Source organism: Chionomys nivalis, chromosome 4 (assembly GCF_950005125.1).
Source record: "Chionomys nivalis chromosome 4, mChiNiv1.1, whole genome shotgun sequence".
NCBI lineage: Eukaryota > Metazoa > Chordata > Mammalia > Rodentia > Cricetidae > Chionomys > Chionomys nivalis.
Window position 1 is genome coordinate 72,888,931 of NC_080089.1, and position 26,104 is coordinate 72,915,034.

General features: G+C 41.2%; 1 protein-coding gene across 1 annotated transcript in view; it reads right to left on the bottom strand.

Moving 5' to 3' along the window:
• Positions 1–26,104, bottom strand: part of Unc13c (unc-13 homolog C) — a 427,544-nt gene that overhangs the window by 169,079 nt on the left and 232,361 nt on the right. Inside the window, exons 13-16 of the mRNA XM_057767059.1 lie at positions 23,617–23,773; positions 13,790–13,858; positions 11,976–12,065; positions 6,882–7,010 (exon numbers count right to left, since the gene is read on the bottom strand). Of these exons, the coding sequence (XP_057623042.1) occupies positions 6,882–7,010; positions 11,976–12,065; positions 13,790–13,858; positions 23,617–23,773 (445 nt within the window). The remainder of the gene's footprint in view (positions 1–6,881; positions 7,011–11,975; positions 12,066–13,789; positions 13,859–23,616; positions 23,774–26,104) is intronic.

Here is a 26,104-nt window from a genome sequence, read left to right on the forward strand (position 1 = left end):
GGTTGGTGGGCCCTCTTTCCCCTCAAAACCTCCTGCTTCAGAAGTTTCTGGGTGGGGCTGGAGAATGTGCTTTGCTAAAGAATCTCCAGGAGCTGCTGATGCAGTGGCCCTGACTCCATTTTGCAAACAATGCAATAGGAAATGAACCTGGAAGGTGAGTGAGTTAATTGCTCTGGCCCAGAGTGTCTAGTCTAATGCTCACATGGAACAGGAAGAACCCAGGGAAGAGCTGCACGAATAGGTACACATCTGTATGTGGGGCACAAACAGATGGTGGGGATGTAGGTGCACATTTAGAACCCTAGCTTAATTTTGACTAATGTATTTCCTTGTACGTCAACATCTATTCCAGTACCTTGCGTTCCCTTGGTCAAATGTCAGGATTTGAGTGATCTACAAGAAGAGTCTAGAATGCTGATTGAATATAAAATAAATCCTCTTAATGATTTTTTAATTTTTTTACTTTAAAAATAAGGCGTCTTGGGAGACACTACCATTGCCACAGCCAAGACTGCATAGTTTTTGAGAAAAGTCAATACAGGAATAGCAATATTCTCTTGAAAAGGAAAACACAGTTCCTGCAAGAAGTGCAGTTCTGAGAGCGAGGGGGATGTTCAGGGCAAGGACAGTCCCTGAAGAATTGCTCGCACAGATTTCCTGCTGCTTTCTCGGTGAGTAGCTTCTCAAATGATTTTCTTCTAGAAATTTTACACTTGCCAATTAGTTCATTTTTCTGAGGTTTTGTTTTTCCCTGACAAATGAGTTAAGTGAGAACTTCTAATTTCTGCCTTACAATTTAAAATTTATTAGTGTACAGAAAGTGTAGAATTTTATACTTCCAAGAGAAATAGCTGACTATTTCCCTTTTAAGAAGGATTTCAAGGGTGAGTTCAGAACTGAGAAGGCCACTTTATTCCTAATGCTGAGCCTTACAACTGTTTTCAAGTTTAATATTTCATGAAGCCAATTTACAGAAAGGCCTTCAGGATGGTGGAAGAAAACAAGAAACTCTTTTCACTGTTCCCTAGGCTATGTTTTAGGATGAATGGAAGGCAAGGCAGAAATGTTATTTGTTGATTTAATTCTCTTCTATAATTCATGCTTTTGTTTCCAAACTTTCGATGAAGCATTATGTTAAGGGAATGTTTTCACCACACTCCATACCAGAATAACTTTTGGGTGAGTCAGACGTTTAAGCGTTAAGAAGGTCTACATTCATACATTACAGACAAAAAAAAATGTGACCAGGTTTTAAAAAGTAATCTTACAATTGGGAAGACAGTTCTCATCATGACATAACATCTAAACAAATTATATGTTGATACGGTTGATAGTACAAATTATAAAATACCCTAATAAACATAATTTAAAGAAATTCTAATTATAGTTCTTATTAGAACAAAGATCCAATTTCTTTACTATAGAGTAAAATCGTACTGATCAAAAATGTCATAAACTTTGATCAAATATTGGGGTTTTAACATATAAAACATGCTTAAACATTAACAATAAGATAAATGCATATTAAAAATTCCATCAGTTTTGCAGTCTCTACATCTATCAAATTAAGAATAACCAAAATAACCTCTATGTTATGTGCTAATGTTAGTGTCCATCAGAACCCCTTCATATGTTGGAGTGAAAATCCAGTGAGACAGCATTGAGAGGCAGACCCTTTAGGGCAGTGATCATTCAGAGGAGCTTTTCCCAGAAATGAAACAATATTCTTACCAAGGGAGCAGGCACAGCCCTGCTCCTCTGCCAAGAGAGGCACAGCAAGGAGGTGAAGCCTGGGGAGGAGAAAGCCAGTCTCCCCAGACACCAAACCTGCTAGGGTCACAATCTGGGCCTATTCAGACCCTGGAATGATGGGAAATAAAACTGTAAAATTGTTTGGTTTATTAATCATGCAATCTATTTTTTAGAGCAGCCCAGATGGCCTGAGACACCAGCTTTGGTAGAACTCTATGTGGCCACTCTGTAGATAAAAGATCCTGGTATAGATTACTGCAGGGCCTAAATTACTTTAAAATCTCTTTGGAGGGTAATTTGCTAATATCTCTTAAAATTGTAAGATTTGTTTCCCATCAATCAAATACATCTCTTAGAATTCTGAGAGATACACTCTCCAAAAGAATGCCCAGAAAGTGATAAATATTGATATAATTTCCGAGATTTTACTTTTATTTTAAATTATGTATGTTCGTGTATATGTGCATGTGTGAATGCAGTGTCTGCAAAGGCCAGAACAAACCTCAGTCCCCTCGAGTGGAATTACAGGTGGTTTTTTTTTTTTTTTTTGGTTTTTTCGAGACAGGGTTTCTCTGTGGCTTTGGAGCCTGTCCTGGAACTAGCTCTTGTAGACCAGGCTGGTCTTGAGCCTCCCCCTGTGACCGCTGGGAGTCGAACTCCTGTCCTCTGCAAGAGCAGTAAGTGCAGCCACCTATTATGCTAATTGTATGAAAAAATTTGGGTGGTCATGTCTGCTTTCCTTGAGGGATGGCAAAAGCTCAGATTTCCCTGTGCATGAGGATGATGGCTTGGCTTGGCGCAGCCTTGCTGCTGTGACCAGTTAGGAAAGGGACCTGTGCCAGAAGCTAAGCCATTGCAGAGGAGACGGCAGCAAGGCGCATGTGCAGAAGTGGCGATCTCCATAGCGCTCTGGTGCCAGGCTTAATTACAGAACACATTGCGCTGCTTCCAAACACCTGAAAGATTCACTGTGAGCAGATGGGGAATAACAACCTTCATGCTTCAGAGGGAGCCAGGTGGGCCCAGAAAACTGGATTTTGCGTGTTGTAAACGTCACCCCTTGTAGAACTAACCAGGAGGTGCCATAAGGAAAGCACTGACCCAAAGTTTCCCTTTCGATGCCTGTTACCGTCAAGTTCCATCCCTAATTTTAAATCAAGAACTAGGCGGGTGTTGCTGGAATGGATCTCAGGATGACCTCCTGGGCATCTGCGAGCAAGGCGACTCACAAACACTAGCTCAATTAGCTCTCCCGGCAATTTTGGCAGCACATGTAATTAACACTATCCCCTCTTAATAAACAAAGAAATCAAACTTAGAGGGACTTGCCCAAAATTCAATTGCTTCCTACTGATGGGAACTTCACTTTGAGTTCAGAGGGGTTTCCATTCAAAGCTTCAGCACTTCCTAGACTCTCTAGAGCTAGTCAAATCAGGGACAGGGGTCTGTGTTGAACAAGGCAGGATAGCCTGCTCTCAGCTAGGTCTCATGGGAGCTGCCTGTAAAGTGAACAAAATGGTCGATACATCCCAGCCGATATCCAATATCTGTTTTCAACAAGTTGGTATCCTTCAGGAATTTTGCAGATTGACTGGGTGTTTGACATTCTGCCCTGAATCACTGTGCATAGGTAGAGGCAAAGGCAAAACCTGGGCACAGGGCTGTGACATTCAAGATCCTTGGAGGCAAAGAACTGGACAAAAATCTCAAGGGGGAACAGATGGTGAGATGGGAGAAAGTAAGAAAAGATGGCGACTGGCCACTTAGAATAGACAGTGTTTTAAGAAGTAGGAAATGGTCGGGATACCAAATGCTTCGGGAACCTACGTGAGGCTAGAGGACTGAGTGATTTAGACCAAGTCTCTGTGTTTGGTAACACAGGAAAGATAGTTTTAGTAGGTTGTGAGTAATGAGTCCAATCACAGGGCTCGGCTTGATGGGTAGGACCTACCAAGCTGTGACATTTTGAAAAAGATTTGTTTACGTGTATGTATGTTCATTATGTGAATGCAGTGTTCAGGGAGGCTGGAAGAGGGCACTGGATCCCATGGAACTGGAATTACAGGTGGTTGTGAATGATTCTGCCCTGTAGGAGTAACCTACATCTCTTCAGCCTACACACTGCAGTCTTGAATGATGGCAGTACAGGGCTTCATTAATTTTCTGTGTTTAATCCCAGTCTTCCCAGGGACATGCTTCCAGGAGCAGCTGTAGTAAACTAACCTCTCCCCATGTCCCACTGTCTAGGGGCTCTTCCTTAATGTATTTTAACACTGCGTCATGTGTTTCCTTCCCTGGAACCCGACACTCTCTTGGTTATTGGTGTAATTATGGCTTCACTGTCTATCCCCTGCTAGACACTAAGCCCATAAGGATGGTGGCTGTGTTTGTCTTATTTGTTTTTCTTTCCCTTATTTTTACACTATCTGGTACAAAACAGAAGACAAAACATTAATTATTACGTATCTGTGAATTTACTAAAGGCTTTAAACACGTTTCCCTACATAGGATGGAACCTCAGAAGCAATTATCCTGTGTAATTTGGATTGCTTTTCCTTGGATATCTTTACCATTCCCTTTTTGAAAAAGTCAAACAAGCAAACAAAGTATCTAAAAGAGATTTTTTTTTTCAAAGAAAGCAGCATAGCAGGATACGTTCTCAATAAGACATTTGAGGAACGGTAGTCAAACAGAACAGAGTCATAGAGAACCATGGAGAATATTTGAGAAAAACAAATGCAGCAAGGAAACTAGAGAAAGGGACTGACTCATTTCTTTCTGCGATTCTATTGTCCTTTGATGTCTAGAGGACATATGCAGAGATTGGAGCAAGGGCTACTGCAATCTACTCACCTCTGCTAACCACCGATTACAGTGTGGACAGACTCTATTTACCGGTCACTGCCAAGCTGGTGGTAGGACATTTGATAATTTATTGAACGTTTATCTATCTTAGGCCTTCTCTTCAACACTATTTTTTATAAGAAATCTGCCACTAAACATAAGACTTTTCTAAGAAAGTATGTGTTGTTAGTTGCTTTTTGTTCTTTTGGGCAGACTGCTACCCAGCTCCCAAATAATAACACACAGAAACTTCTTCTTACATATAATCATCCGACCTTAGCTTGGCTTGTTTCTTGCCAGCTTTTCTTAAATTATCCGGACTACCCTTTGCCTCTGGGCTTTTTTATTTCCTTACTTCTTTCTTTGTATCTTTCACTCTTACTCCGTGGCTGCCTGAGTAGCTGGGTGGTTGGGTGGCTGACCCCTGATGTCCTCCTCTCCTTGTTCTCTCGTTTCCTCCCTTTTTCTCATTTCTGCTTCTGTTTTTACTCTCTGCCTGCCAGCACTGCCTATCCTTGCTCCTGTCTCGCTATTGGCTGTTCAGCTCTTTATTAGACCATCATGTGTTTTAGACAGGGAAAGAATCAAAGCTTCATAGAGTTAAACAAATGCAGCATAAACAAAAGTCACACACCTTAAAATAATATTCCCCAACAAGTCTGTCTAGCATTGACTTTACATTTATCCATGCAACGCCATCATGTCCTTCATGTTGCTAGTGCTGCTCATAGATTAAAAAGAAGCAATTTACTTTAAAAATAAATGACTATACATAATATTTATTCCTATAAATTGAGTCAAGTTAATTAAGGCAATAGTATCTGTATTTACTGGAAGGTTTTAAATGGTAACTTTAAGAATAAAACACATCACACTTAACCATGCAGGAATTCTTCAGTTGGCTCCGAGCTCCTAATAACATCGTTTCAAATTTCGCATTTGCCTTTCAATATAGGTCTGTGTTTTTAACAAAATTACCATATTGAGAGTCTTTCTTTGGCTTCTATGCTGTGTGTTTTTAAACATTTGTCATTACTGATGATTCTGCACTGATTTCTGATTTGCTAGATGCTTGGCAGCGTGTCTTGGTTTTATAACCTAATTCTGAAGTAGACGGGAAAGGCATTCTGTCTGTTTTAGAGAGGAGAAGGCCCCGACTGAGGCCTTGCTCCACTAATTCTAATGTGTAGGCATCAGAACACACACTGAAATCAGTCTTAAGGCTTTCATTGTGTGCATTTACAAACAGGAATCGTGACTGCGTCTCCTGCTCTTGGCAGGATGCCCGTGATGTGTGACACGCTAAGCTGCTTGTGGATGATTCACTGTGGACAAGAGTTACAGAATTCCTCCTTCTCTGCTAGTGGCTCTAGTCTGTGTCACCAAATTATCTATCTTGTGACCTTAATTGCTCAAGTAAAGATTCGGCAGTACCACTGTTATATCATATACATCTTAAGCTCTGTAAAAGAATTCTACAAGGGTCTCTTCATTTCTGGGAAGGTGGAAGGAGGAGTCTAAAACTTAGAGAGTAACACAGAAGAGGAGACTTTTGAAGGAGACCTTTTAGTTTTAAATATGATGTAGCTGTTTACATAACTGATTATTTTCCCTTCTTTCCTCTTCCTTATTCTGGGGGCACAAGGTTGCATGTAACCCAAATAAGCCTTGAATATACTACATAGTTAAGAATGACCTTGAACTGTTGACATTCTTGCCTTCACCCTCCAACTGTCTGGATTACAGGTGTGAGCCACGATGCTGGGTTTATGCAGTGCTGGGAATCAAACCTATGGCTTTGAACATGGGACGCAAGCAGCCTACCAACTGAGCTACATCCCAGCCACAGTACCTGAGTTTTCAATGGGAGCTTTGTTCCTTCTCTAGATGGTTACTAAAAGTAGTAGAAGAAAAACAAACAGAAAAGAGTGGAATACATTTCCACTGGATGCCTTATTGGCCTAATGTCAGATTCCCTCGAAGGAATTGCTACCTATTCTGTGAACTGGAGCGGGACATTTAATTCCTCTAAACGTAATTATGCACCCGAAAAACAGGAACGATAATATTTGCCATTGCCACACGAAGCTATTGTGAAGAATGAATTAGCTCGAGCACAGGGAAATGATGTTCCAAATGTGAAGACATGGGCTGGGAATTCTCAAACCTGTAGTTAATGTGAAATTAAATGAGCATTCTTCCCCATTTTCTGCTCTTCTGAATGTATTGAAGCAGACATCAGAAACAGAATGGCAGTGATCATAAGGCCCCACACCTCTTCTTACCGGGTCTATTAGCTGAGAATAGAGTTCGTGGCAATTGTCGAAGATGTACTTGTATGTAGAATCCAGGCAGGCCCTGACACAGTCCTTCACTACCGCACTGGCCTTCGGGGGGCTCTGCAGCTCCAGAACCTGATGGACAAAGTATTTTCTTTAACACAATAGAATGCTACAAACCATGAAACTATGTTCCAGTACTGTGTAAGATTATGTTTTAAAAAAAGCGTGGCCTTTAAAGCAAGGTGGGTTATATGGCCAAGTGAGTAAGGGAGATTGTAGCCTAACCTATGACCTGAGTTCAATCCCTGGAACCCACATAGGGGATATATACAGCATATATATCATGAATATATATAGTGAATGAGTATATATATATGTGTGTGTACATATATCTATATATCTATATCTATATCTATATCTATATCTATATATATATATATTAAAGCTAAATGATTATGTGTGTGTGTGTAATTTAGCTTTCTGAAATAGCAATCTTCTGAAAATGTTCATGGCTGTAAACACCCAAGCAGAAGCACTTCGCATGACCAGGAACAACACTTTCTCAGCTCCATCAATTGACAAATGAGAAGCAATCACTGTGTGTCTGATAGCAATAATACTGAAAGGAGCAAGTGGAAGGATGAACAAGAATACCTTTCCTCATAGGCTTAAATTCTAGAGGTAATGTATAAAAAATAAGTTAAACACATTACACGGCAACCCATGATGAAAAGAGAAACAAGGCAATGGTGAGAGGCTGGGAAGTGTTGATGACCCAGAAAGAGCAGAGGATGGAAATAGCAGATGAAGGGTAGGAGGGTGGAAGGGAACGGGAGAACCGCATGAAGAGTGTTGTAAGAGCCTTATGATCTGTCAAGGTAGACAAAGGTTTAACAAAACAGGAAAGCAACTCGTTGTTATCAGTCAGCCTTTACAGAAAACCCAATTTCAACAAAAATCTCAACAATACTTTAAAGCCTTAAGCTATAGGGTCAAAGAAGAAAATGGCACAAAATGTATATTTTAAGATTCTCTCTATAGCATCAATAATCAAGGCAGTATGGTGCTAGTAAGTGTGTAGATTTTTTTTTTAAAGTATATCATTTGTAAACAATTGGTTATTCACAAAAGCACAAAGAAATCAGCAGGAAAAGAATGTATTTTCTTTCTTTTTTCCTTCCTTCCTTCCTTCCTTTTGTTTTCTTGTTTGTTTGTTTTTTGAGATAGGGTTTCTCTGTAGCTTTGGAGCCTGTCCTGGAACTAGCTTTTCTAGATCAGGTTGGCCTCGCACTCATAGAGATCCACTTGCCTCTGCCTCCCGAGTGCTGGGATTAAAGGCGTGTGATGGCTCAGCTTTTAAAGGTTAGGCTCTCAACCAAAAATATAAGAATACATTTTCAATAAATAATTTTTAATCTATCATCTCTAAATATACAAAAACCACCCTGTCTCTAATTTCGTACATTGTGGGGTTTGTTTTTATGCAAGATGGGAAATTTAAAGACTACAATAAGATGCAACTTCACTCCCAATAGAAAATAAAAAAGACGGGCCGGAGAGATGGCTCAGTGGTTAAGAGCATTGCTGCTCTTCCAAAGGTCCTGAGTTCAATTCCCGGCAACCACATGGTGGCTCACAACCATCTGTAATGAGGTCTGGTGCCCTCTTGTGGCCTGCAGACACACAGAGAGACAGAATATTGTATAAATAATAAATAAATATTTAAAAAAAAAAGAAAATAAAAAAGACAGCGGTTAGATAGAGAGTGAACAAAACTTCACTAGGAGCCCCAGAGCAGATGTAGGTACCATACACTCTGGCTGGGGATTTTCCCAAGAAGGTAAAAATGTGCCTGAACAAATGCTTATACTCATTATGTTTGTTTTATTTGTAATCAATATAAACTGAGAGCAGTCAAAATGTCCAGCCTTTAGTGAATGAGCAAAGAACCTGTGGTCTGTCCATATCACATAACCACTAGTCAGTCACAAGAGATGCAGATAGTAGATTCGTTAACAGCATGCGTGGGTCACAAGGATGCTACACAGGGTATGATGCCACATGCATGGCCTTCTAGGAAAGGAGAACCTCTATGCAAGGAACTGTAGTATCTGCCAGCAGTGGTGGAGAGGGCCTGATTGGAAAGGGAATTTGCATGGGCTTATGGAGCCGCTCTGTGAATATTGCTACTGTCTCTATGCAGCTACACATTTCCGAGAATTACTAGAATTGCATATTTAAAGGATGATTTTTACACTCTATGGTGAGAATAAAAGATAACTGGAAGACAATACCTTGGCATGAACCAACAGCTCTCTAATTGGACTTAAGACCAACTCAACAAGAGGGCTAGCATGCCTGGTATGGGAGACACAGCGAATTAACTAGTGCTGGTGAAGTCATGGCTATTGGAGGAGAATCTACAATCACTGATGTACTAGGTCAGTATAATCCCTAAGAACAACCTATAAACGTTTGTCCTACACCAAAGACTAGTGCAGTCTTCACTCTTCGTCAAGGAGATTTCTCTTTGCAACAGAAGAGACCATTGCAGGAAATCACAACCAGTCAAACCACAGAGTGGAAGAGCCCATTCCCATACATCTAAATGCTCCCACACCTAAGGCTTGGGGAAGATTGCAAGAGCCAGAGGATCAGGGAGTTTGCTGTGAGTTTGTGTCTCCTAGCAATATCAGAGGCTATGTCCAGAGTCTCACATTCATGGCTGCCCAAACATGAACTATACAAGAATGATGCCAATGAACATGCCAAACTGGAAGAAGAAAATCGCATGAGGTTTTAACCCTACATAAAGAACTACAGGAAACTGAGCAAAGGTGGCAAAGGACAGGAGGCTGTCCCTAGGGAGGAGCACACTAATTGGTGGTTCAGTGCTAAACCAGTAGTCCTGAAAACACACATGCTGGTAGAATTGCACAGAGTGAACAGGTTATATTTAGGAACACACCCACACCTATACCCACACACAATTAATAACCAAAAAGAAAGAGGCCATGAATTTGAAAGAGAGCAGAAAGGGAAGAAGGGGTGTATGAGAGGGTTTGGAGGGAGAAATCAGAAGGGAGAGATATTGTAATTAAATTATAATCCTCCAAAGAAAAATATAGTAGAAAGAAACAACTTTTGAAAAGTTTTGGTGATGGAGGTGGGTCTTGTATTAATCTGTTGCTTTCATTGGTTAATTAATAAAGAAACTGCCTAGGCCCATTTGATAGACCAACCCTTAGGTGGGTGGAGTAAACAGAACAGAATGCTGGGAGAAAGAAGCCAAGTCAGTGAGTCGCCATGATTCTCCCACTCCAGACTGACGCGGGTTAAGATCTTTCCTGGTAAGCCAGCTCATGGTGCTACACAGAATATTAGAAATGGGTTAGATCAATATGTAAGAGCTAGCCAATAAGAGGCTGGAACTAATGGGCTAGGCAGTGTTCAAAAGAATACAGTTTCCGTGTAATTATTTCGGGGCATAAGCTAGCCATACGGGCAGCTGGGTGCCTGGGACGCAGCCCTGCCGCTCCATATTACAACATTTTGGAAGTGGGGTAAAGTGGAGTCAAGCAGTATTTTAAAGATTGACTAATGTGTGGTTGTTTGCGTGGACAGAGTCTAGGTACTATATGTGTGCAGTTTTCACAAAGGCCAGAAGAGGGCGTGAGACCCTCTGGAATTGGGGTTGTAGCTGGTTGTGAGCCACCATGTAGGTGCTAGGTAAAGAGCTCAGATCCTGTGGAAGAGCAAAAGGCATTCTTTCCTGATAAGCCATCTCATCAGCCTGTCAAATAATGCTTTAAAAAATTAAGAGCGTGATTGATAATAAGGAAGAGGGAAGCTGATGATTTAGTACTGTAGGCAGGAATCTAGCTAATTTGCTGGTTTCTAAGAGGAAGGTAATCAATCAATCGTGAAGGTGGCAGAGGCCATCAATTCTAGAAAACAGACTTCGGGTGACAGTCAATAATACAAAAGAAAGAAGAGTGTAAATAATACAGAGATGGCAGGTGGCAGGGCTGTGCCATAGTCACGAGAGGCTATTCTCTCTTTTTTGTTCCCTTTACTAGAGAAGTACACAGAAGAATCCTCACTTGGCAGTCACCCCGGGAAGGAGACGGGCAGATGCCTATCACTGGAGTGTCACTCTTGCTGCTTCTTTCTCATTTCCCTGCTGTGGCAGCCATCTCTTGCCCACCTGAGCCCATCACTTTTCCCACCAAGCCTTGAGTGGGTCTCACTGCCTTACCTACACACTGATACCAGTGTATCAGAACAGACATTAAATTCTGTTTATTCCAGTCATCAATGGGTCCTGATATTAAGCTAAGTGACATTACAGAAACTAATGATCATCCATATATCATGCTTTTGCTTTCTGTCAATTAAAAAATACTATCTTTTAGTGCCGTAAGTGACAAACTCATGGTAACTGAGAAAAATAACCTGGTGTGTTGTTTTATTTTGTTCGCTACCTCAGAATTTGCTCACTAACTCTCATAATACTCTATTTCAGAAAGAAAAAAATATTAAGTCTATATCCTAGCAAACTGTGTTTGAAAGGCTTCATACTGCCCTAAATTATGACTGTCTAGAAAACGGTATGAAAGAAGGGCTATTTCTAAACAGAAATGCCTAGAGAGTTTGGCAGACCATAGCCAAATGCACCAAAGAATCAGGTGACCAATTCCCATACAAACATTGCCAAGGCTGTCACTGCGCTGGCACCATTGGCTGAACAGGAGTGAGGTCTTCAACAATGAAAAGTCAGCAAAATCCCAGCTACCACTTAAAAGTAGCTCTGCATTCACTTAACATTCTTTGCTACTTTTTAACATGTCTTGTAGCATCACTAAGAACATGTCTTTTGAGTCAAGTTTAATGGGAATTTAGTTCTGACCCAGTGAATCCATGTTAAGTGGCAGGGAACTTGCTTCTTTGATGGAGCCTGTGTTGGTCAAGTCGTGTGGCCCAGGATTACCGGCTGGAGCTGAACAGCACTGGCCAGCAGTAGGATAAAGCAAAGCTATCGAGGGACAAACATGTTCTGATGTCACACTGGAACATCGTGGGCATGGGATGAGATACCTTCATCCTGAAGAAGGTGATGCTGGTCAGCAGGTCCACAGTGGACTTCAGGTCCTGCAGTCTCTCACTGCTGCTGGCGGGAAAGTTTTCCTGGTTAAATAGGAAATAGAGATGGATAAAGTTGCTCATATTGGACCTCCAGTGGGGAAATTAATAAAACAAGCTTACTGCGAAAAAAATTAAAAGCAGGAGGTGGGTCACACTGCAGTTAAAAATATTCTAGAGTGTTCTTAATTTTTTTTTTAGTGTTTTATCACAGAACATTCTGAGAAACAGAAGATTTGAAACATTCTGCTATCCGTCTTAGGAAGTCATATACTTTTATTCGTCCTCGGGGTGCCATTTTCTTCAGTGGTGTAGCCACCGATGAGTTGCTGTGCTCCAGTAAATAACCTCCCATCCGCACTGTGACACAAAACCCTAATTAAATTCAGTGGGCCACACACAAGATGAAGCCATGACCGTAGGAGGGGGGCTTGTTGAGGAGAAGGGCTCCGTCAGGGGCAAGAGGGTGGCGAGAGTGGACAACGGGGGCGTGAAAATGAAGTGATTAAATTCATCGTATCGGTGGAGTAACCTCATACAATAAAGGAAAAGCTTTAAAAGCTTACTAAATTTATTGTTTTTGCAATGCTAACATGTTAATTCCTGCTTATAAAATATATTTTTCAAAGAAGGGAGGTTAGTATGTATTCAAATCTTTTTAATCATTTCCCAAAGATTGCTGTAATTTTCAAAAATTACTTTGAAAGTGGTATAGGTGGTAAGATTCACTTTTCAGGCACAAGGAAACTTTCTAAAAGTAGAAAATAAGACTGTATTTCAAGATCTCAAATATGATGAATTCCACATGGCTCTCTCCCTAGTGAGGTCCATGGAGACAGGTCACTTACATTTTTAATATATTCAGAATTATGGAGGGAAAGGCAGAAGTGTCATTATGAAAATACTTGAAGAAACAAAGGGTTTTAACCTTGAGACAGTTCTCATATTAACTGATGATTGTTTTCACATACGGGTTCTACAGTCAGCAGAAAATTCCAAAGGGAGTTCTAGATATTTCTTATGACCTTGAGGAGGCTTGGTGCCTAATGACGGTCAATAAGCTGTGTTCTGTCTCTCGCCCTGAAATAGCTTCTACAGCAGGCTGGCATGGGTGGCGACTGTTTTTTTGTAATGTGGTTAATTCCAATATACAATTATACTTGATAAAATTTAGGTTGTAATTTCCAGAAATAGGTAATTATCTGTCTACCTAGTCATCTGTCTGTCTGCCTATCATCTATCTATCTATCTATCTATCTATCTATCTATCTATCTATCATCTATCTATCATCTGTCTATCTATCTATATTTTATCTATTCATCAATCATTAAGGGACTAATTAAAATGAAAGCAGGAAATGCATATATACAAATAAAAAATATTCAAATAAACTGTTGATAAATATAAGATATATAAAAACATCTACAATTATGATGATGTATCTTGTAACTAAATTTTCAAAATGAATTTCAAAGTTAGACTGGACTTTGTGTTCACTTGATGAATTAGCCCAGGGATACTCCACCAGATGCTTATTAAAAATTCCAAGATTGAGTTGTACACACACAAAGTATTATTATTGTTAGGGTTTATGTGCAGGCAGAGTCTGAGAACAACAAAGGCTCTCTTGAGGATTGCTTCCAATGTGTCAGACTCAAAATCAGCATGTTTGCTTTTCCATTACAGGGTGGGTAATGATACACTGTGTGGAGAAGCCCCCTAGAGTGAAGGCAGTGATCCACCGTAAGGGAAATCATGCTGTACCTACCCTGTACTTTGACAGGTCGATCCTTAAAGAGTTATGCAACTGGTCCAGCAGTTTTATGAATTTTTCCCTCTGTACCAAGAAAACACAAGACAGAGTGATGGAAATAAGCAACCACTCTCAATGCAATCCCCTCAGCCATGAGAGTTACTGTTCCCATTCTACAGAGACGGTGGAGCATTGATGTCAACGACTGTCCAAAGTCACAGACATGCACAAACTACAGGACACAACAGTGGCTCGGACTCCATCTCTGGGCCTCTGGCACCATTCCTACTCTCCAGGGAAGTCACTCTTCCTCTGTGAATGACAAGAAAGAGTGCAGTGGTCCTACTAGAGTGTCTGGAGTTTTTCTGCAGAAAAATGAATTTCCGTCATTTTTCTCTAGAATGACTCATAGTACTGCAGTGCATCAGCAGAAGAAATCACAGCTCACCCCTTGTTTTAATCCTGCCTACTACCATGGACCCCCAGAAAATTATTGACAGATTTATTAATTTCTAACCATGGGAATGAACAGCTGGTATGTGTGTGTATAAAAATATCTGCCCCCCTTTTAAAAGACATTTTCTGTTGGGAAGTAAATAAAGACATGATAATCTGAAGGGATCAATTGTTTTTAAAGGATTTTATAATTTATCCTTGCAAACACTATAAAAATTGAGTTCTTACGGCTGCCATTGGGGCTATGTCAGTATGGGACTAGTTTCTTCAATGAAGTATTTTACTAGGGAGAGGATGGAGTTGACTTAGTAAATATAAGATTGTAATCAAATGCCTCTAATACAAGCAAGGAGAAAACCTCAAACTCTCTCTCTCTCTGTGTCTCTGTCTCTGTCCTGTCTCTGTCTGTCTGTCTGTCTGTCTCTCTCTCTCTCTCTCACACACACACACATACACACACTATAGGCAATGCTTTGATTTTGTCGTTGTGATAAAATAAACACTTGGCAGAACAAGCTTAAGGAGAAAGCATTTATTTACTTCACAGTCGGAGGTTCCAGTCTACCATTGCAAGAAAGCCAAGGTTACATGAAGTTTAAACAGCTGGCCACATCTGTAGTCAAGAACAGAGAACATGTGTACTCAGCTCTCTTTCTCCTTCTCTTTTTTCTTCTTCTTTTTTTTCTTAACATTTTTCTATTTCCTAAGTTCATGATCCAAACCCAGGGAACAATGCTGCCAACTCTTAGACTGGGTCTTCCCACATCAGTTGATGTCATCAAGAGACTTTCCCGCTCTCCCGCCACAGACATGCCTACAGGTGAGCCTGATCTACACAACCTCGTACTGAAATGCCTATACTTCTTTCCCAGCTGATTTGACCTTACAAAATAATGAGTGGGTGCAGGAATGACTGGGGGCAAGGCTTTCTGTCTACATCTGTAGTCTATAAATACCAACTTGCATTTTGCAGAGTATTGGCAAACGAGAATCTTTCCTTGGGAAAAGGCTATATGGGGCATATAGGTCTTAGTCTTTGAAGTCGTTGATCTTAATGGAGTCACAGTTGAATAGAAACACAAGTTGAAGACTTTTGGCCACTTTTCACTAGATGAAGTATTTAGAATTTTCAGTGAAGTGCCATCGTCATCATAACCACACACTAGTGAACAGAGGCGAAGCACCACCCCTGTCCTAACTCCTGTGGAGTAAACGTGGAAGCGGAACATATAAACTTTGCCTCCCAGAAGCTTCTGAAGCAGGCTAAGATCACCCTGTGTAGCAAAGCTACGGAGACATGAAGATGAACTTAGCATCTTACATATTCCATTGCCTGTCCCAACCACATGTTCCCAGGGAGGCAATAAGCCATGTCGAACTTTATTATGGCCCCTTACATTTCCTTCCAGTTTTTACATGAAAATAAAGTTGCTACAGTTGAGAGTTCAGGGCCACAGTAAAGTTAATCACTCGAGTGACTATAAACATTGATCTGATTCATGTCACATCTCTGGAAGCTGGGCCTGACCTCTGTGATTGGCACAAATCATCAAGACCGTTGACCTGACGGCTGCACTGTGCCTTGCCCCGAATCACTGATCCCATTCCACTCTGCAGGGCTGACTGAGCTGGCTGCTGCCCAGCATTTCTCCACTGCTCTTCAATAAGAGGGTTTCATGTGGTGCGTGTGCCCAGCAGGAAACGCTTACCTTCCCAGACTTCATTAGAGAAGGGCCATGCCGAGAGCACAGTCTTGGACAACGAGACAGCCTGAGTTTGTTAAGGAGGAAAAACTCAGTTTTCTCTTACCAATTAATTACTGATTGAAAAGACCTAAGACAGAAGGCTTGGCAAGATTTGCTCATGTTAGCAGTATTTGAAAAAGAATCCTTTATTGAGGGCAGATTTTAGTCTTATTTTTCTTTGTTCTTTGTGATTCTCTTTAGTTGAGAAAGTCTAGATGATAAAGCCTAGTTTTTGTCTACAAGATAAGAGGCTAAGCAAATGAGAGAGCCATATGCTATTGAATTCCCATGTCTGTCCTACCTATCCATAAGTGTGCATGTACATATCTGTGTTTGATGTGTGTACAGGCATGTGTGGAGGCCAGGAGACAATCTTGGGTATCATTACTCATTCCTCACCATTTGCCATTCTTTTGAAATGGGGTCTCTCACTAACCTGGAACTCACAAAGTAGACTAGACTGGCGTGTAAGAACCCCAAGAATATACCTGTTTCCTCTACCTTAATACTGGGTTTCTTAGATTTATTTATTTATTTATTGTTTTTCAAGACAGGGTTTCTCTGTGTAACAGCACTAGCTGTCATGGAATTAGCTCTTGTAGACCAGGCTGGCCTCAAACTCACAGAGATCCACCTGCCTCTACCTCCTGAGTGCTGGGATTAAAGGCGTGCGCCACCACTGCCTGGCTCTTAGTTACTTTATTATTGCTGTGATAAGACACCATGACAAAGGCAGATTATAGAAGAGTTTATTTGGGGCTTTCAGTTTCAGAGGGTGAGTCCCTGACCATCATGATGGGGAGCAGACAGGCATATCACTGGAGCATAGCTGAGAGCTTACATCTCAGATAACCATGACAGAGAGAGAGGGAGAGGGAGAGGGAGAGGGAGGAAGATGGAGAGGGAGGAGGAAGAGGGAGGAGAGGGAGAAGGAGAGATTACTGGGAATGACATGGGTTTTTTGAAACTTCAAAGCCTGTCTCCAGTGACATACCTCCTCTGAAAGACCACAGCTCCTAATTCTTTCTGAAGAGTTTCACCAACTGGAGACCCAAGCATTCAAATACATGAGACCATGGGGGCCATTCTCATTCAAACCACCACACTGGGATTACAGACATGTTCCACCACATTTGACATCTTATATAGGTTCTAGGATCAAACTCAGGTCCTTGTGTTTTCAAGGCAAGCACTGAGCCATCTCTTCAGCCCCTATCTATAGTTTCAAAAATGACAGCCCTGGGCTACACTACCCAGTGTTTCTTGCTCCTAGACTTAGGTTATGTATGGCGGAGTCTATTTAGCTGGACTTGTGTCTGTGAGGTTCTGTCTTGTGGGGATGCTCAGAATTCCGACTGAAGCAGCTCTCAGGTTTCTTCTCCCCACCCTGGTTTCCAGGGCTCTGCTGGAAACTTAACATGCAAGGAAGAGAGAAGACTGGAGAGAGAAATCTGCTGGGCTTGTAGTCACTGACTCCCAAATCACATCTGATGAAGCAAAATTAAAAGCGTTCTGTTGATTGAATTTTCAAAGAGATTCTTTGAACAGCAGGGACGGCTTGAGATGTAATTTTGTTTACCGTACTTCTGGTTAACTAGGGTGAGATTGCTTGTGAGACAGCTGAGGGGTCGACTGTCTGCATGGCATGATCTGGGGAGTAAATAAGAGGCAGGGGGATTAAAACATGTTTCTCCCAAGGGTCACGGCACCACACTGGGAACAGCCAAATTAGTTATCTCTTTGTAGTAGGTAAGGGCCATACTTGTCTGGTAGGCAAGTCATCATAACGATACTTGGTATTATCATTTATCAAAACCCCAGCTTTACTTAGGTGGTTAAAATACCGAGGCCAGTAGCCAGCAAGCTGTCTGAGCATCCTAGAGAGTAATTGTGTTTGACTTTGGGGATTCTTTCACTACTCCAATCTGACACTGGCATGGGAGCCTTTGCTAGATGAGATACCAGTGTTTTAGACATGGCCATTTTGTTCAATAAAACTTTATGGGTAAACAGTAAAATTGTAATTTTATGTAATTCTCATGAACCACAAGTTCATAATCTTCTTTTGTTTTTTAAATAACATTTAAATGCATAAAAATCATTCTTAACTCATGAGCCATATAAAAGCTAATAGGTGGGTTGGACTGGGTTCATCAGCAGAGGGAAGACTCAGGGAGAGGAAATGGTTACCTCATGAGTACATGTTTAAAAAGCACCCCTGCCAGGGTTCTGGGAATGATGGGAAGAAAAGTTCCTGTTATGAGTGGGTACCAGATTCCATGCAGCCTCAGCTTCTTTATCCATTCCCATCTCTGTCTTGGTCACAGTGTAGTTGAACTGAGATGGAAACTGACTCTGCTCGAATTTCAGGGCCTTCACTTGCTTCAGCATCTCTTGGAGGGATCCCGCCTATGGAAGTACTCATGTAACCTCAGGTTTGTGAAAGAATATCAGAAAGAAGATAAAGAATATCCTGACATGGGCTGGAAATATCTCCATCCAGATTCATCAAAATAAAAAACTAGGTAAGAAGAAAGCATTTCAAATAGAATATTTAAGGCATCTTAATAATTTTGTATGATTGTTAATCATAAAAATATAGTGGGGGGGCGCCTTTGTGTTTCTTACTGATTTGAGATTCCATCTTCCACCTATCAGAATGGTTAAGATAAAAAAAAAATGACAGCTCACGCTGGAGAGGATGTGGAGCAAAGGGAACACTCCTCCATTGCTGGTCGGACTGTAAACTTATGAAGTCACTTTGGAAGTCAGTGTGGAGGTTTCTCAGAAAACTGAGAACCAACCTATTACAAGACTCAGAAATACCACTCTTGGGCGTATACCCAAAGGAGGCTCAACCATACTATAGGACACTTACTCAGCCATGTTCAGAGTAGCTTGATTTGTAATAGTCAGAACCTGGAAACAGCCTAGCTGTCCTTCTGAGGAATGGATAAGGATAATGGGGCAAATTTTACACAGTATTACTCAGTTGTTTAAAACAAGCACACTAGGAAATTTGAAGGCAAATGAATGGAACTAGAAAAAAATAAATCTGAGTGAGGTAACCCAGACTGAGAAAGACAAACATGGGATGTTGTAAAATAGAGAATAACTATGTTATAGGCTACAGACCCAGAGAGACTAAATAACACGGAAGGTTCATGGTGGGGGGGCACCCATATCTTCCTCGAAGGGGAAATAGAGGAGATTTTGTGAATGGACTGAGGACAGGGATGGGGGATAAGAACATGAGCGATAGGGTTGGGGGGATGCAACAGAGGCGAAGAGTGCTGAGGGGGACTGCTGGGGGGACATTTCAGTGCTGGGTGGAAGAATCTCTCAAGAGTCCACAGGGAGGACCCCAGATTAGACTCCTCGTAATAGTGGATAAGTATCCTGAACTGGCCATCTCCTGTGACCAGACTGATCCCTGGCCCAATTGTCATCAGAGACTCCGTCCAGCAACAGATGGAGACAGATGCAGAAACTCACAGTCAAACCTTAGGAGGAGTTCAGGAATCTCACGGAGGAGGAGAAGAAAGGCATGTAGGAGACAGAAGGGTAAAGGACACCATGGGAAGGCTCACATAATCAACCTGGGGGCTCGCAGAGACTGAACCGACACCCAGGGAGTCTGCATGGAACTGCCCTAGGCACTCTGCATATAGGTGACAGTTATGTAGTTTGGTCCCTTTGTGGGACCCTAACCATGGGAGCAGGAGCCGTTTCTTCACTCTTTCACTGGATTTTGGGGCTCTACTCCCCATAGTGGTTTGCCTTGCCCAGCCTTCATACATTGGGAGGTGCTTAGTCTAACTGCAACTTGATATGCATATTTTATTGACAGTTATGGAAGACCTTCCTTTTCCTGGATAGAGACAGAAGAGCTGGAAATTAGGGGGTGGGAGTAGTTGATACAGGGGAGGGGGCACAGTTCTGGGAGTGGAGGATGGGGGGAGGCTGAGTCTGGGAAGAAAATTAATAGATGAATAAAAATAATAAAATGAAAAAGAAGGAACTGTGAAGACGAATTCTAGATTAGAATTTAAAAATCATGATATTCTCTGATGTGAAAGACTGAATGATTTTTTTCCCTTCCTGTAAAAATATTTCAAAATTTTATCATACAACAAAATGGTCAAATAACATAGAGTCAGAACCCATAGAAGAACTCTCCATGGTGTGAGAGGCAGGGAATGAAAACCTTCAGTTTCCTTTCCTGGAGTTTGTGCTGCAAAAGGTGTCTGCCACAATCGTTAATTTTACAATGGATTTCCTGCTGAAAAACTTACATTCTTCTTTAAGAGTATCCTGTCAAGCTATGTAAGTTTTGTAAACAAGAACTTGGTTGTGTCTGTCTCAACAAATGACATGGTAAGTCATGAGGAAACAATGATGAGGCTGAAGAGACTGCCTAGTGGTTACAAGCACTGGTTACTCTTATAAGAGGGTCAGTCTTTTGTTTCAAACAACCATGTTTACAACCACCTGTAACTCCAGTTGTAGGGGGTCTGAGACCTTCTCTGGCTTCACACGCATACCCTTTAATAAAAACTTTCAGAGGAACAATCTAACAATTTTTTTTTTAAATAGTCTGCACATTTATGCCCTTCTGCCTCACACTTCATTTCGCTAGTGGCTAGACATGGTATCACATTGCCACACCAGGGTCATCAGCATGTTGACCCCTCACTAGGCCACTGTCCATGACCAGTACTGGGGTTCTTTCTCTCTCCCCTTTGATTCTGCTTCTTCCTGCAGCTCAGAGACACAACACCTATGCTTCTCTTTTCTGAGTCCTTTCCACCAGGTTTCTATAATGATCTTAGCTTCTGCCCACCAGTTGTATGTGTACTGGCTCCCATATTCAGAAGCAGACATGGAATGTGCCCTCACCTGTTTCTTGGTTTATTCCTACAACTGGTCAGGTTACAGAGACACCTATTTTCCAGTCTCTTGTTACCGGCATGGTGATTTTGGGAAGACATGACATGACAGACAGTTCCCTGTTCCTTATATTTCTGATGTTATGAAAACTTGTCTTGCAAATCAAGACACTGGAATTATCATGGAGGAGGCTCCCTGAAGTCCTTCAGATGACATGACAAACACTTACTTTTTGGTTAAGTGCTTTTCTGACTTAAAGTTTCTAAAACGGTGTCCACATCGCAACTAAACCTATGTCTGATGCATCTAATCTCTCCCTTCTGCAGCATTCACTAGGTCCTTCTCCATCAGAAATCCTACTTCATATCCCACATTATATGTTATAACCCCACAACATATCCTGTATATTGAAAATACAGTCCAAATATCTTAGCATCTTTAAAGTCCCTCAGTAATCCAATATTAATCTTTTAACCACCTTATCCTTAAGTAACTATCTTTTATTCTATCTGTTCTATTGAGTGGAAGGACTACCTTATACATATTTTAAAAAGATTTCTTTATTTTTAGATTATGTGTATGCATGTGTTTGTGCATATGCCTGTGAATTCAGGTGTCTGGGGATCTCAGAGACATTGGATCTACATGGAACTGGAATTATAAATGATTATGACTCACCCAGTATCTAACATGGGTACAGGGAGCCTAACTTGGGTCTTCTACTAGAGAAGTACATTCTTTTAACCCACCCTTTTTATGAAAAAGGGTTTTCTGTGTAGCTCTGGCTGTCCTGGAACTAGCTCTGTAGACCAGGCTGGCCTCAAACTCACAGAGATCCGCCTGCCTCTTCTTCAGACACTTATGTACACTTTTCATCCTATTTTGTATCTTCAGTTTTCCTTTACATTCACTAAATTTCCTTTGTATTTACTGAAATGTCTCATTAAGCCTGTGGTTGTTTACCTGGTACCTCTTGGACTTTGAGCTTACTATCCATCATTCTTTTGTCAAGCTTCTAGGCACTCCTGAAGACTCTCAGCCTTCAAGCATTTGTAAATATTGCATAAACTTCTGTGAGACTTACTATATTTGAGAGCTATTGTGTTTACTTTCCATGTTTTTGTGATTATCTCATTAGAGTCTAAACCTCAGGGAGTAGAAGTCAAAGTGTATCTTCCTTTGTATCTGCGCTTACAGTAGCTTACAGGCCTTGCCAAATAAGCTGGAAGAACAGGAAGGCAAAAAAATGGACAGGTGGGTGGGCTGGAGGCAGGGTTAAGCAGTGGAGCAGGTGCCTAGGGAGTATAAGACTCAGAAAAGGTTTTATCTTTTTTCTTTCTCAAGACAGAGTTTCTCTACGTAATCCTGGCTGTCTTGGAAGTCTCTATGCAGAACAGACTGGCCTTGAACTCAGAGATCTGCCTGTCTCTGCCTTCTGAGTGCAGGAAATAAAAGTGTGCACCACCATGCTCAGCTTGAAGAAAGCTTTTTCAAATACACTATGTTTGGGTGGGGGGATTTGAAAAATCTGGGTTATACCTTAAAGAAGGTTAAAGAAATGACTGTATACCTATCATAGTATCTGGAATATCTACTTTAGTACTCAGGTGAATCAGAACTCAGGGCTCCAAAGTGGAGGCAGGAGATAGTATAGTTGATATCTTTGGTTTAGGAAACAGGATTATACTCCAAAGTGAGAGAAAAATACACAGCCACATGCTCGACTTCCAATTAATCCAGTTATGATTTGATTAAATGTCTCACTTTTTTTTTGTTTCTATCCCACAAGATGTTATTTGATTTACAAAATGAAGTTTGCTGTAAGCACGCTGCTACTGAGATGTGAAATGTGCCCAAGTCAATGTGTTTTCTTGTCTCTGGGTCAGTGTGAAGTAGAAAGCGTGGCATCCAATTTTCCTCCAGGTGGCTTTTTATGGCAGATGTTAATCACGAAACTGCATCTTCTAGGAGGCAGAAAGGCACAGTGTTCTGCAAGCCTGGCTTGTTCTCCACAGTGAACACAGGCAAAATAGAAACAGAGCCATTTCATAACACAGCATGGTTTACATTATAGGCAAAGTCCCAAGACAACAGGTTCTGTTTCCAAGGTGATGCCTTTATTACAAAAGTCTTCTCTGGTCTGGAATTTGACCATCACAGTATTTTTATTGAACTAGCTCTAGAATGTTCTTTAGTCCTGGTCCTTGCAAAAGCTGATCTATCTAACATTACAATCTATAACACTGACAGTGTATTGTTTATAGTATAGTAAGCCAGGAGGGACAAACCTCTCATACCTCATAGAATTCTAGAATCCTCATATTTTGCATATTAGATTATAGATTCTTAAATCTCATTAGATCCTTACCTCACATTTTGGAATAAGGTCAGGGTAAGACTCATCATACTCTGAGCAGGTTGAGAAACTAAGGTTCAGAAGGCACAATGGACTTGATGGTGTTATCATTATCAAATCTGTTATCCACAGCCCCAATGCTATCCTCAATGTAACCATTTTTCTTTTGATTTGTTTTCTTCTTTGGTTAAATATTCATATTCTTTTTTCCTAAGGTACCAGATCAGACTTGTTTTCTTTACCATGTTAGGTTATGGGGACTCATTATATACTAGATACAATTTAATTGGGGGTAGGGTGGGAATGAAGAGAATACCTGGGGTCTGAAGTCCCTTGAAAATCTAGCAACCATAGACTAGCTGAAAGCGTAGAGCTCCAAAAATAATTACACTCACCCCAAAGTTTGTAGCGGCGAAGCGATCCGAGGCAGAAACCTGCACATTAGTGGAGACAGTTGTGTGAGCATAGAAAGCGTTGATGTTGGCCAGCAGGGCGCTCATGACCGCAGGGACACCCGGGCACATGTACTTAGAAGACAGACATGAAAAGTGCCTGCAATGTTTTAAAACACAAGACACACAGTTCTTTAAAAGTGGAAGCTAGTTCCCGGACACGCCCATCCTTTCATGCCGCCATTAAGTCATTCCTCAACTGTCGCAAACGCTCCAACAGTTTCTGGGAGAGCAGACATGTTCAGCCTCTTAGAAATTTCATATTCACACTGGTGATGCAGCTTGATTAGAAAATGACTTCTCGTGGGGTTATGGGCAGTTTCTTTGAACTACATGGGTGCTCGGTGCTAAAAGCCAAGGCCAAGTCCTTGCAAAGTTCAGCATGCTGGAACAACAGCTGTGGGCACAGGGTCACCCCAACGCCCCTACCCTACCTTCAACTATTTAAGAGCCTAAAATGCCACATGCCACCCAAACACTCACTGGCCTCTGTCTCCTCCTCACGGTGCCTTCTGTTTTGCAGCAAGCGGCTCCACTTTCACTCCTGGTTCACACCTGACTCGAGTGGCACTTTTGAAGTTTCCCAGGCTCCAGGGGCCTCTATCAGCAATTCTGCTTTCCAAGCGCTTTGTTATAGACAGGATTCAATTAGACAAACAACTGAATCATGCCAGGCCTGGGCACAGAGGTTCTCGATTGAAACCTCGAATAATAGAGTCATTTACGACATCAAAAGCACCAAGAGCTTTTTTTCTATCTCTTCTCTCAAGGAAACCTGTCTTGTGTGAACTCTATCAAAAGATTGTCACGCTGAAAGTGTAGCTTGTGATAAATCTGAAAGACCAAATGCACACGGCAGAAAAGCGTCTTCTTACCATAATTTGACCCCATTTGCTCAGATATTTTAGTAATTTGTCTCCCATCTCGGCAATTTGGCATTGTATGTTATTGAATGCCTAAGTGGGCTGTGTACGTAAAGGCACGTCATGAGTGGCATCCCACAAAGCAAGCCGGTATCTGTGGCAGCATTTAGCTCACAGCTGGGCTGGATTCCTATCTACCTCCTCTTTCCTGACCCTAGCTGATGAACGTAGGTTGAAGCTGTGGTCCTTGAGAATCAGAAGTGACAATTTATGTCCTAAGAGTTATATGATGTCTGTCATTTAATCATGGGAATATAAATGTATTTATGTTTTTAAATTATTTCTGAGATGATTAAAATTTATTAATATCCACAAGGAATACCACAAATGAGAGTCAATGATATGGCTCGGTGGGTAAGGGCACTTGCTGCCACACCTTACAAACTGAGCTCCATCCTGGAACCCACGTGGTGGAAGGAGAAACTGATTACTAAGTTGTCCTTTGACCTCAACACACATGCCCTATGGTACACACATGATTTCCCACACACATTTGTACACACATACACCTATACACATAGTAAATAAATAAATATAATCAAAAAATTTAAAAATGAATGCTGTAGTAATACAAAATTACGAAAATATCTTTTATATCTCTTACAGGACTGGAACTTTTACTAGACCTCACAGATAGAATTAAGAACATCTTGAAGTCCCAGAAGACGGAAGACTGTTATACCACTGTGTTCTCAGCCTGTTTGTTTAACCTGCTTTCAAGAGGGCAATGTAACACTAACCTTACTTGCCTTGGATTTTCCGTGTAATCAACTTTTACAGTGTAAGCTAATGCACGCTGTAATCTTAAATTGTGTGCTCTTCTATGCCCTGACCCAGAACAGTGCATTTGTCCCGTTTGCTGACAGCAGCAAATCCAGAGGTGGAAAGCAATTTTCTAACAATGAGTATCTTCTATAATGTTAAACACAGCACTTGGATATTGGTTAATAGACAATGTCATCTTTAATGCTGGTTGTCATCTGGGTCATTTGTGGGTCAGTTGGAGTCAGTGTCTTAATCCCTGTAAAACTGTTAAAGATGTCTGTTAACTATCCCATTCCTTCCCCGTGTGATGCTTTCTATGATGGTCAATAAAAAAGAGAGAGAGAAATTCTCCATTTAAGGGATGGAAATGCATAAACACAGATATAGAGAGTCACATGACACTTTTACAGACAGACACACATGAACACACATAGACACAGTCACACAAGACAGACACACAGGGATAGTCACAGGTAAAGGCACAAGGGCTAATTCACAAGACAGCCTTCAGGCAGGCACAAATTCAGACCCATGCAACAGACTGGCAGGGTACAGAAGACACGGGGAGCCTGAAGTAGATAATTCAAATCTGTGCCCACTCTTGGCTAAATGACTCCAAGGGGAAGTGCTTTTATTTCTTTCCTTAATGCGAAACTGATGCATTATTGGTGAGTTGGAGTTAATCATTAATGCACTTAGCCCACACAGAATACCACAAATGATAGAAAAATTATTTCAGGAAG